The sequence below is a fragment of the Cariama cristata genome, unplaced genomic scaffold (genome assembly GCF_000690535.1).
Source record: "Cariama cristata isolate BGI_N322 unplaced genomic scaffold, ASM69053v1 scaffold26260, whole genome shotgun sequence".
NCBI lineage: Eukaryota > Metazoa > Chordata > Aves > Cariamiformes > Cariamidae > Cariama > Cariama cristata.
Genome location: NW_009594551.1, coordinates 42,266 through 55,504, shown reverse-complemented (window position 1 = coordinate 55,504; position 13,239 = coordinate 42,266). Strand labels below are relative to the sequence as shown.

The 13,239-nt window shown below is 39.0% G+C and overlaps 1 protein-coding gene across 1 annotated transcript; it reads left to right on the top strand.

Moving 5' to 3' along the window:
* Nucleotides 1–1,508: 1,508 nt before the first annotated feature.
* On the top strand, nt 1,509–8,482 carry GLIS3 (GLIS family zinc finger 3; the record flags this gene model as incomplete). Its single annotated transcript, XM_009698492.1, has 2 exons — nt 1,509–1,705; nt 7,363–8,482. Coding segments are annotated over exons 1-2 (1,251 nt in total), but the record flags the coding sequence as incomplete, so codon positions are not given.
* Nucleotides 8,483–13,239: the final 4,757 nt, after the last annotated feature.

Genomic DNA, 13,239 nt, shown 5'->3' with positions numbered 1-13,239 from the left:
TAAAGGGCTGCCATATTTCATCCCAAGGAGTACATTTTGGTGGTGGATCATGCAATTAACTTGTAACTTCTGTAAGTGAATTTACAAAGCACTTAGGATCCCAGTGGACTGAGAATCACGCGTATGCTCCTCACATATATGTGAGATATTACTAGTTAGTCAAAGAGAAGAATAATTTGAAAAGAAGACACAGACCTCCGAAACAGGAATAAACATACCTATTTGTTATCATTTTGTTTTTTTTTTTTTTTTGGTAATGAAAAGTTATAATTTGAAATTTCTAGAATGAATTGCAAATTTTTAAGATAATCCTATTTGATCTGAAGGAGATTGAAGGATTTGGATTTTCTTCCTATGACTGTGAAGGCCATAAATGCCTTAATATACTTCTGCGTGAAGTTCAAAATCCATTTGAACATCCTTCAGAAAAATCAGTATGTGAGTTGTCCAACCAAGTCAGAAGTAGATTTAATTTACAAAATGGTTTAAATTGAAGTACTTTTCCTATTTGTCCTGATGTTGCTGTCCTGCTTTGGGGAGTAGTCTGAACGTGAAGAAGCAGCCAGAAATATAAATCATCCAATTATTAATTTCCAACTGTGATGAGAATTTGCTGGATATCCAACAACTTCCATATTATGACCTGCATTTTAACTTTTGCATCTTGAAGTGTTTTAATGCCAGGGATCTTGTAAACCACCATCCGACCTAAATCAGAACATGAAATGCACAGAGCATTTTACAGATATGTCCCACTTGCCAGCTACCTCTGTAATCATCTCATGCTACTGTGTAATAGCCATCGGTTGAAGTCGTGGCAGCAGTGATTAAGAGCAGATTGTGGCCTTTAAAAAAAAGTCCAGGATGCTTCTCTGCTTCATTCGGCTCAAATTCTTCTCCACAGACCTCTGGGGAATGCTGGGTTCCAGCCGTAACTCTCTCCTGCTCGGGAAACTATGCAGCCTGTGCGCTTCGCTGCACCAGGCACTGGGTGCATTTGTAGGCATGCCTGCAGTCCCCTTACTTTTTGGATGGCTAGTGGTAGGAATGATGGAAGGGCTTGCAATGGCTTGGAGCTGTGGGGTTTAGTAGGATTAAAGGCGTGGCGGTGTTCCGGCAGCATCCTTGGGTTCTGTCTTCCCGCCTTCTTCAGAGAAAAGGTGCACTTATGGCTTGGCTGTCCCTCAGCTGAGGGCTGCTGTTTTACCTGGACTCTTCCAGTGGTGTTTTTTCTGATGCTTATCCATGATGCCTGGTCTTTAGTTTATGTACTTCAGCACATGTTTTAAACGTGCCTAATTTATTAATTTCCCCTTTAGAATATTGCTTTTTGTGTTTGCCGAAATTTGCAAAATCCTTGTATTGATCCCCTGTTTCATCCTTATCTGAAGATACTCAGTTTCAGTCAGTTTTCCTACTTTGCAAAGGGATACGAGTTCTGTGGCCTCGTCACGGGTCCACAGGAGATGAATACTAACCCGCCTTCTTTATTTTTAGGAGGTCTTGGTTATGGACCCCAGTGCAAGTCCATTGGAGAAGGCAGCTGCAAGAATGTAATAGTCACCAGCAGTCCCATGACAGTTCAACAGCTGGGACCTATTTCACCTCCTGCTAATCAGGTTTCAACAGCATGCAACCAGATCAGCCCTAGCTTACAGAGGTCTATGGATGCTTCCAGCCTGAGTGCTTCTCCATCAGATACAAGGTCCTGAGTTTCTTTTTTATATTCAGTACTTTAAAAAGAGGGTATTTTAATTCTCCTGTAATTTAAATGCAATCTTTCTGATGATTAAAATGGCCTAAATGATGCTCTGTTATGCCATGGGAAATTTAATTCAATGCAATTTAATTCACATCAGCTATAATCATACTGTTTGGATCATTCAAATCATGAGTGAAATTTAGCCACACATTTTCTATATTTGATAGAGTTTTTTGTTAGACAAATAGTTTGATGGTCACTTAACTATAGTTTTGTACAAAGGACAAGAAATGTTACAGAGGATGAAAGCAGAAATAGTCCACATATGACATCTTCAGGGGCAATGACCTGTTTTAAGCTTTCCATAGTGCTAAAAGTGTTATGTTGATGCCTGTCAGGTAACACTCAGACAAAATAAACTTAAATGCCCTGCTAACATTCCTCTCTTCTCATCAAATACCTTTGTTTTCAAATTGTTTAACTGTTTACATAATTAAGTTAATCAGATTAGTTGTTTCTAGTCTGCACTGAGCCAGCAGTTAACTTTATCAGTGTTAGACTTGTGTCCCTGAAAACTTGTCCATTTTCCTAGCTGTGAAGGGTAGTTTAATAAAAACTATGGCCTCTCCCTGTAAATGTTGCCTTTTTATATCACTAAACTGCAGAAAAATATTTGTAAATTAATTTTGAAATGCTTAAATAACTTCTGACATTATGGCGATGAGTATTGTCGACAAACATGACTTAAGGGACAATAGTTATTTGACAACCTCCATACACATACATTAAGCACATCCCTGGATATTAGTTAAACATATGCTGAGGAAACTCTGGTGTGTTATTTCAGAAGCTTCTTTTGTAGATGTGACTTGTGCAACAATTGCCTACTGAGTTGAAGTGTAACTGTTCTTATTTACAAAAGGCCACACGAGTCTTTATTCTCAAAATATCACTGTATTACAAGCCCAGGAACATTCTTGAAATAATTAAAATTGGTGTTATGTAACTGGAAGAAATTGCTTTACTGTACTGTAAGACAGTTTGTGACATTTCTGTCACTTCAGTTGTGAAGACTGAGTCCCCTGGGACAATTTACAAAATTAATTATGCTTCCTATTAAACATGTCAGGGAAAACTATTCAGTGCTAAGATGATGACAAATGACAAATCCAGAGACACGCCTTTGAGACAGAACAAAACTGATGATATAAAAATATCATTAAGTAATTATTACTTAGTAATTTTTAGGTGTGCCTGTATGGTTCCAAACACTGTTATGTTTTTCTGAATGTGTGATTGGGTGTACTATGTCAGTATTGAGTTATATGGTTTTGTTTTTATTTTAAAGAAACATTTACTAAGGGCGAACTGAAGTTGAAACTCTGGCAGAATCAAGGCTCTGGTGTCCTTAGAGTGTCTTTTAATGATTTATCAATGGAGATGTTATAAAATCGGTTTGTCACAGAAAGAATGTCCATTTCAGCAATTTTGCCCTTAAATTGACTATTTTATAGGGCAAAACAAGTTTAAAGTCAGTTTTTAATTCACAGATTGTTTAAACAGTTTTCGGCGGTTTTTAGTGGTTTTTTGTTTCTGTTTTTGTTTTAATTGCTTCAGCAATAACCTGCATTTTCCTAAACTGGTTGCCTAAGCAGACTCCATAATCCTTCAGGGGCTGAGTGCCTTTGCTGGATTGTCTCTCTCAGGTGTCATGAACTGTGCTCTGGCAGCTCAGTCCAAACCAGATTATTTGCTGAATTGACCCAAACCAAAACAACTTGTCTTGATTTTTACTGATGGAAGAAAGAAAAAAGTTGGCAAAATTGGAGTTTTGCTACAGATAATATCAGATTTTGTTATATAGACCATGATGGATAAAACCTTCCCCATCTCTTTTGAGAGTTCCCATAAAAACTTTTTCAGAGCATTCAGTTATGCTGCTTGAAACCAGATGTAATACTGCCATTTACTTTGATACAAATCAGAAAAGGACCTAAGAAAGAGCAAAGGGTTCTTGGCTAGTAAAGCAGAAGACCATGCAAAAAGATAAGAAAACAAGGTTTTCACTCTTCCATGTTTATGTTTAAGATTCTGGGTAATAGTTGACACTGTGGCCTCTGTACACAGAAGGAGAATAGAAAGTAATTGCAAATAATCTCTTCTAAATGTTCATAAAAGATCTGGTCCAAACTCAAGCTGGTTTAGATTACACTAACCAGATGTGCCAATTAATGCCCTCTGAGAATCTGGCACAGTGGTATCGCTGGCCCTTCATTTTCATATTAGTTATATTTATTTTCCCCCAGAAAACTACTTGGTCACAGTGTGGACTGGGTTTTAAAGAAGTTTTTTTTTTGTTTTGTAAGCTGGAATCTATGCTACTTTTGAATCTAGAAGCTTAAGTGAGAACCAAACTTCTTCAGATTATCTGGCTCATACTTATTGTATACTTGAAAATCTGGACCAGCTTTTAATTTTTGTCCTGTTTTGAGACATTTAAGCAGTTTTTCTTCAGCTTCACTGATGGGTATTTGTATTAGGCATTAGTAACTTTTTGAATGACACAGGTCCTACTATGCATCTGATTAAAATTCTTGACATTACAAAAATAGACTTGTTATATTGATGCATGATTTTTTTCCCCTACTTATAAAAGAGAAAATATCATCCCCTATTTATATTTTCCAGTTATAAATATATATAGCCTAGCATGGAAAAATCAAACGTTACTTACTTTTCTTGCTCTTTTGAAGACTGTGGATCTGTATTTGGGGTTACAGCATACTAATGTGATTTAACTGCTCTATAATGAACTGTGCTTTAACAAAGCACATTGATAAAAGACCCAACAGGCTGAATCAATTTTTTTCACAAATTATTATGCCTTTAGATTTAAATCTTACACAAGGTTGACCTGATATAGCAATCCTATTTTTCTCATTTCTCTCCATGCAAATTGTAGTCAGCATGTTAATTGTGCTTTTCTTCAGTGCCTTGTTTTGAAAGTGCCATTTAAACCCTGATGGAGTAACGTAATCTCCATAATGGTGCCCTATACTGACATTCAATCTGAACAAGATGTTTCTTATTCTGATACAGCAAATCAACCACCTGTTACAAATCAAGTATCTTGAGCAAAGGAGTATTCACCCGTCTATCCCATAGGTCACCACAGCAAGGCTGGGTGGTATTTAAAGCTACCTTTTCGCTGTTCGTGAGCTATGTCAGTGCGCAGACATAGCACCTGCAAACTGCTTACTTTCTCCCTCAACCTGTGCCAAGCTTCGCCTCTGGACAAAATGGGGCTGAGGGGGCAGCCACAGTGCCCTGAGCACAATTCCCCTCCTCCAGCTCTTTGGCAATGACTGGGCTGTGTTCTTGCAGCACAATCTTGCAAACCAAAGTCACTGCAAACTGACTTTTCTTTCTTCATGTTGGTTGACTCTCAAGTGCTGGAAAATGCTGTAATATTAAGTAGTAGGAAAAAACCCCATCACTTAGGAAGTGCTTGTGTGGTGGGCAGAACAAGATAAAAAACACTGTGATTTTTCAGCTTTAACCTCTGTGGCTAGAACTGAATGTGGAAAGCTATATACATTTCTCTTGCCTGAATGACTTTACCTGGTGTTTTCATATATTAATTCAACCTTGCTGATCTAATTGAAAGATAATCCACAGATCTCAGAGGTGAAAAGTCAATTTACCAAGCAAAATCATGAGAATTTGGTAAATATTGCCATATTCACTGGGAACGTCTCCAGAGCCATTGTTTAGGATCTGGTCTTGCTCTCTTGGGTTGACCGATGTTGTTTTAAATGGGATTCAGATCTCCAGTTTTAGCCTACCACCAATCCTTAAATGAAGTATTTTCCTGTGTCTCCACTGAAGCTGCAGTCACTGCAGGTGCAGACATACAATGCAACTATGAGCCTTAACAGATCTGTCCCATGGATCTGTGTTTCCCGAAGCAGTGTCTATAAGAAAATCTTGCAGAACTCAGAAGCAACCACAATATTGCTTACCCTGAGTAGACATTAGAATTTGCTCCCCTTTTTTTAAAGAAAAAAATAGCAGCAAGTAAAATAGGTAGAAGAGCCTCCTCAAAGGTGCTTGCTGTAACTGTGTCTGTATCAAGAAAGAGATGAGATTTGTTTTTACTAATTTTCTTTGTGATGCATACTTTCTCATTTAGAAATTTGAAATTTGTGGCGATATAAAACCATGCAGTAAAATAATTATAAATAACTGACTATAGCAACTTACCTTTGTAAATAAGAATGTATTATTCCTTGCCTACATGACAGTTCCATTGGATTACTGCATGTAAATATTTCATATACTGTTTACTTTGAGCTTTAAGAAATATTTTTCAACACCTGATATTTAAGGTACCTATTAGCACTTAATAGCTGTCCTTTTTTTAATTTAATTTCATCTCTGGAAGTCTGTGTATGATAGGAGGAACTATTGTGTATCTTGGTTTTTTGTGTGAGAAGCTGAGAAGCAGTGATTGACTTGTTCACCTTAAAAAAATGCATTTTAGATTTAGAAGAGAAGGCAAATTTCCTGGGTACTTGATCCACCATTGAAATATCTATGCTTCTTCAAAAGTGTGTTGTGAAAATAATAAATCCAGGAATTAAGCCCCAAGATATAAGATGCAGAGGCTTCTGTGTCTGTGAGATCTCCCGGTTTATCTAGATACATACCTGGTTCTTTCTACTGTTACAGCCCCTTAAAATTAGAAATTAATATTCTGATGGCACCACTGGCTGGCTGGAAATCCAAGTCTGCCAAGATGTGAACTGGAAACATAAAGACATAAATCCACTTGGCCTCTGCCCAGCATTTTGCAGCCATGAATCAGGGACCCTGATGTCCTTGTGTTTCCTTTTTTTACCTTTCTGTAGAGAACAATATTGTTAAGAGCTTACAAGTTCTTTTTTTCAAGCTACCTGTAGGACATTTGCAGCATAGACAAGTTTCATAGTATTTCTGTGAAAAATGAACGATAACAGCAAGATTACACTTTCATGAAAAATTTTGATTGCTGACTTGGAGGCAGATACTTCATCAAATCAAAACTAAATAAACCCCTTCAACCAGTTCTTCTACATTATTCATTTATTTTGTTTGTTTTGTAAAGTTAGATATTATCTGTATCTATAAATGTGAGCTATTTCTGTAGAGAACACTATTTGTACGCATTACAGTTGGCAAAGTCATTCAGGTTAAATATTTATTCTTTTTTAATCAGTTTTCTTCCCATTCTTTCCCAGCAAAAATAATAGTCAAATCAATATGAGTTTCATATGAGGCAGGAGCATAATACTTTGGCTTCAGAAGCCCAAACCTATTTACATTGCAGTTGATGAAAAAATTAGCATTGATTTCTGCAGTGATGTAACAAGAACCTTTACAGCAACTTTTCTTCAAAATCTTGAACTTTTGAAGTTGGTTTCCTCGCTGACCTTGTTATATATGTATTGCCTGTGTATGCCTGCTGGTTTATTAACTGAGGGTGCTAAAGTTGAGTACCTAAAATTAGGGAGAACTTTTCTCATATGTAGCCTTTCTTTAATTTTATCTGTGTGTGAAGGTAGAAGAACCACTGCTGAATTCTTTAACTGCTTGCTTAGTTTATTGTGCCTTTATTCCAGGTCACTCTTGTCATGTGAGTCTCTGGCCTCTACGACATTAAGCTTGTCAGAAAGTCAACCCACTTCAAGTATTAAGCAAGAGTGGTCGCATGGGTACAGGACACTTCCTTCTGTTCCTCCTGAACAAGTTTTACAAAACAGCAGTGAGCTGGGGGACTTACTAAATTTTTCACCTGGAACGTCCAGTAACTGTGTCTCTAACTCATTACCATCCTACTTATATGGCATGGAAAATAAGCTTTCCCCTTACTGTAGTCCTCACCATTCCTCAGCCCGGTCTCAATCAGCCCGCTCCAAAAAGAGAGCACTGTCTCTATCTCCTCTGTCTGACGGCATTGGGATCGACTTCAATACAATCATCCGTACATCCCCAACTTCTCTGGTGGCCTACATCAACAGCTCCAGGACATCACCAGCAAACGTCTCCCCACAGCCTGAGGTCTATGGACATTTTTTGGGGGTGAGAGGAAGCTGTATACCCCAAAATTGCTCTATTCCAACTGCCCAGAAAGGCCTTCTCATGGCTAATGGCAATGTCACCTTCCCAGGGTACATTGAGAATGAGGGTGATGAGTACCAGCGGATGCAGCAGCTGGAGCAAGCCAGCTTGCAGATGGCTGCCACAAGTAACATGGTGATCCAGCAGGGCATGCTGCCCACGGACAACCAGGTGGTAGGCATCCTGAAAAATGAACAGCTGGATGATTTCTCAGGCGATACGGTTGACATGCCTCTTCCACCGCTGCTGCCGCTGCCTCCTCCACAAGGGCCACCCCCACCATACCATGCCCACCAGCACCAGCATCCACACAGCATCTCCAGTCGCATCCACCTGCTGCCTGTGCCTCCTTCTGCCCCAGGGTCCCTGCTTGATGAAGATGGTGAGCTAGATGATTTCAATGGCAAGCATGGCTGTCGCTGGGTTGACTGTGGTGTGCTGTATGACCAGCAAGAGGAACTTGTGCAGCACATAGAGAAGATCCATATAGACCAGAGGAAGGGAGAGGACTTCACTTGCTTCTGGGCAGGCTGCCCACGAAGGTACAAGCCATTTAATGCCCGTTATAAACTGTTGATTCACATGAGAGTCCACTCAGGAGAGAAGCCGAACAAATGCACAGTAAGTCTGAATTCTGTTTCTCTTTCCAATAAAAGTATTTCTATTACTCATGAAAATACAGAGAAGTTGTAATTCTGCCTTTATTTTTCTTAGTTAATGGTGTGCTTTTTTAGCTAGTCTGTGTGAATGAATGACTGCTCTATCTTTCCACCTAGATATAAAGGAAAGGTGTTCTTTAATTTGATTTGTACTGACAGATAGGATTAGACAAAATTTTATTTTATAAATTTATAAACTTTTACTTTTGACTGCAAAAGGGACATGGTAGACCTTCATAAAGCAAAACTTAAGTATCATCAGTACTTAAGTATCTGCATGAAGGGTACATGCAGGAAAAGTGCTGCAGAATAAATGGTACAATTTATCCTGAAATGTTCTTGCATTGGGTTATTCCTTTTTGCCTTGAGGAATTTTCAGGATCTTGTATAATGTTACCATGAGAAACTGAGAAGAGCTGGGTATTTTTTAAGGCAGTTGTTTGTTTCCTTACTAACAAAAAGCAGACCTACAGCCCAGCTTCCTTGAATGCAGTAGGAGTAAAACACATAACAATTTCTCTGCTCACAGATTCTAGCAGTGAGCATTCAATGCTCAAAGTTGTATTTTTCTTTTTTTTCTTAAGGTCACTGCAAGTCAGTCTCACACATATGTAATCACATAGGGTAACAATCTAGCCAGTAAATCCTAGAATCAGTTTATATTTCGACTCTAGTGAACCATCTATAATCTCTGTAATTCAGAATCTTGATTGGCCTTACATATAGTCTATATTTTGAATGATGATTAGCTTACCCTTACTAAGTGCTTATTTAGTGTCAGCAGAAAGCAGCCTCACCAGTGCCATTTCCAGTCCTCAGCATAATCTAACAAAACAATGAATATGTAATTTCTAAGAATAAGTGCTAATTATTATTCACTTAAAAAAACCTGTATTTGTCTGTATGTTGTGAAATATAAATCAGTGCCAGGAGTCTACTTCAGTGTGTGTCTAGTTGAATAATTTTCTTCCCATGATGTAGATGTTTGCTTGTACAGTAGATAGAGGAAATCTTTTTCTTTCACTTTTGTTACTTCAAAGGGCCAATCTCCTTCAGAAAGAGCAGATATTTTCCCAAATTTCTCTCTTGAATTTAAAGGACCCAGTAGAGATTGTATCATGACACTAGGAAGACTCTTTATCCTTCCCTCTTGTCACACCAGAGCCTGAATTCAGGCTCTCTGCTCTCTGAATATTTTTTTTAATTCCAAAATACTCTCTTTTCTGCTCTCCACATATATTAGATCAGAGTTTACCGCTAATTTCAGTTCCTCCTCAGGGATTTCTCATCAGCTTTGTGGGGAGAGAGAGAAGGTCAAAAAAGAATTATTAGGAGTCAAGAAAGTAATTTTTCAAGGGAATAGCACATGGAAGGAAAGAGGCAGAGACAGACATCAGCAGATGAGTGAGGACAGACAGCAGTATGAAGAAAGAGGGCAGGAATGGTGAAAGAGTACTGAAAAAATAGTAATGCAAGTACCCAGAGTCTTTCTAGTAGGAGAACTATGATGAGGGATCCAGTAAGACGGGGGAAAACATTGTATTAGTAGCACTCTATGCTCCCTGCCTTGCCTGCTCAGAAAGGATGCTTACAGAATCACAGAATGCTCAGGGTTGGAAGGGACCTCTGGAGATCATCTAGTCCAACCTCCCCTGCCAAAGCAGGTTCACCTACAGCAAGTTGCACAGGATCACGTCCAGGAGGGTTTTGAATACCTCCAGAGAAGCAGACTCCACAACCTCTCTGGGTAGCCTGTTCCAGTGCTCTGTCCCCCTCAAAGTATGGAAGTTTTTCCTCATATTCAGATGGAACTTCCTGAGTTTCAGTTTGTGCCCATTGCCCCTTAACCTGTGGCTGGGCACCACTGAAAACAGTCTGGCCCACTCCTCTTGACACCCACCCTTAAGGTATTTATAAGCATTGATGAGATCCTCTCTCAGTCTTCTCTTCTCCAGGCTGAACAGACCCAGTACCCTCAACCTTTCCTCACAAGGGAGATGCTCCAGTCCTCTCATCATCTTTGTTGCCCTCTGCTGGACTCTCTCCAGTAGCTCCTTGTCTTTTTTCGAACTGGGGAGCCCAGAACTGGACACAGTACTCCAGATGTGGCCTCATCAGGGCAGATAAGAGGTGAAGGATAACCTCCCTCGACCTGCTGGCCACACTCGTCCTCATGCACCCCAAGATACCATTGCCCTTATTGGCCATGAGGGCACATTGCTGGCTCATGGGCAACTTGTTGTCCACTAGCACTCCCAGGTCCTTCTCTGCTGGCCTGCTCTCCAGCAGGTCAACCCCCGGCCTGTACTGGTGTGTGGGGTTATTCCTCCCTAGGTGCAGGATCCTACGCTTGCCTGTGTTGAACTTCATCAGGTTCCTCTCCGCTCAACTCTCCAGCCTGTCCAGGTCTCGCTGAATGGCAGCGCAGCCTTCTGGTGTATCAGCCACTCCTCCCAGTTTTGTATCATCAGTGAACTTGCTGAGGGTACACTCCATCCCTCCATCCAGGTTGTTGATAAATAGGTTAAACAAGACTGGAACCAGAACTGACCCTGGGGAACACCACCAGCTACAGGCCTCCAACTGGAGTCTGTGCCGCTGATCACAACCCTCTGAGCTCTTTTCATGATTATGAGGCGTCCTTGAGGAGTCCTTAGCTTTGAACAAATCATCATTTGCTGATGATAAATATGTTAATGTTTAAGTGGATAAGGTACTTCGTATGGTAATGTTTTTGAGATTACTAAACCTAAACTAAAGTGTATGCCAAGTCATGTTGTGTCACAAGAGAATGAGAGGTGTCTCTATTAGCTTCTCAAAGAGTGATTGCTTTCATAACCATTAAAAAGTGTGATTAATTTTACTGAACTTCAGTACGTACTGCCAGATAGTGCCAAGAAGTTTGCATATCAGAGGCAGCAGCCACGTGCTTATCTTGCTTTCACGTCTAGAAGTGTAATGAAATGTAGAAATATTCAGGGTGACATGATAACCCTCATAATGTGGGTTTAAATCGGGAACACAGGTCCCCTTTCTTGGGATAAGCATGCAGAAATGGCATTCTTTAGCAGGATTTGAGTGAAACAGCTTGCTGCTTTCTTCCTTTACTGTTTCACAAATGGTGTGAATTTGGAAAAACGTATTTGGCTTTCGAATGCCAAGGGGCCGTGGTCTGGAAGTCTCTCAATATATTTAGGAAACTGTTCTCCAGCCAGACTTCATACCTTTCTCACCAAGCAGTGAAATTTACAATCATATCAATACAATTTAAGGTCTTAAATTAAAAAAAAAATCTTAAATTTAATTAAATTAAAGATTTTAAGTGAAGTATTAGGGAAAGCACTTTGGGCAAGATGATCATGAAGTATGATTTCTGTAATTAACAAAAAAATTATGGAAAAGAGATCTGAAACTTTTCACCAAACCTGTATGAATTTATGCATTTAAGTGACAAATCAAAACAGTCCGTTCATAATCTTTATTTGTCCACCTAGAGTCTTTCTATAATTTATTTTCTGGTTCTACGTGTAGGATGCCTCTTTCTCTAAAATCATTATAAGGTAAAAGTCTACATCCACTGCAGTTTGCAGACTACTAAGAGGCAGTCTAGTAGACCAAGTAGGGAAGAAAAAATGCCAAATACACATCTATTATGTGAACTAATCAGATTTACTACAGAGAATATAGCAAAAGTAACAGGTCTTTGAGAGGAACTAACAATGTAATGTATCAAGACATCCTGTAATCAAAGGCAGCCAGTTACACTAGTCACCATAGTGACATCACACACTAGGCATTGTGTGGGTGTTGTATGTGTTGATGGTTCCTAGCATTTTGCAAGAGGCAATCTTCACATTAAGAATATATTACAATGGATCCTAGTCAGTGTATTTATCATGCAGTACTTGTTTCTGCTCAACTGAGTGTTGCAAGTGTATTATTATGCACTGTGTGGTATATCCCAATGGATTGCTGTGGTAGTTCAGAAAGGTTTTAGTGATAAAAGGTCAGGGTTACTTCTAAGTTATATTATTGTAACTCTAATAGAGATGATGCAGAATGAGATGCACAACTAATTATAAGCTGAACTTCATAGAATAATTTTATTCTTCTCTGTTACCACTCTGTGATAATGGAATCATATAGAAAAGAAACTTGAAAAACAGCTGGGACTGCAGTACTTGGTGTGCCAAGCAGAATATTTCTTTGACCTCAGCATTTGTTTTGCCACATCTGAACTAGTTTCTATCTATCTATGTAACAAAAATTTGAGGTGATAAACTATAGCTACAGGCGATTGAAGTGATAAACTACATCTACAGGCAATACTCTAGTCATTAGTTCCTTCTCATTCTAGATGAGCAATCTTCTTCGATTCTGGAAGATAAAAGAGTTGTAGGGTGAGTATTAATCAGATAGCAGCACATAAGAATGTGGCGATCATGATAATCAGATCCAAACTTAAAGTCAAGCATTCTTAAGGTCAAAAAGCTCAGAACATACTTGTCGCTCTGTGCAAAAGTGACTAGGGTGGAGTGGAAAATAATTGCATACTGGTCCTGATAACTTTGTTTGTATCATTCTTTTTCGTGAATCAGGCTCTTTTTTTTTTCCAGCTTTAATTGAATTAGCTGCCAAAGCTGCATGTTCAGATTAGGTCTTGGGAATTTGATCCAATATGCTTTCTCTGTGTACTGAAAAATCATGGTATATTTTTAA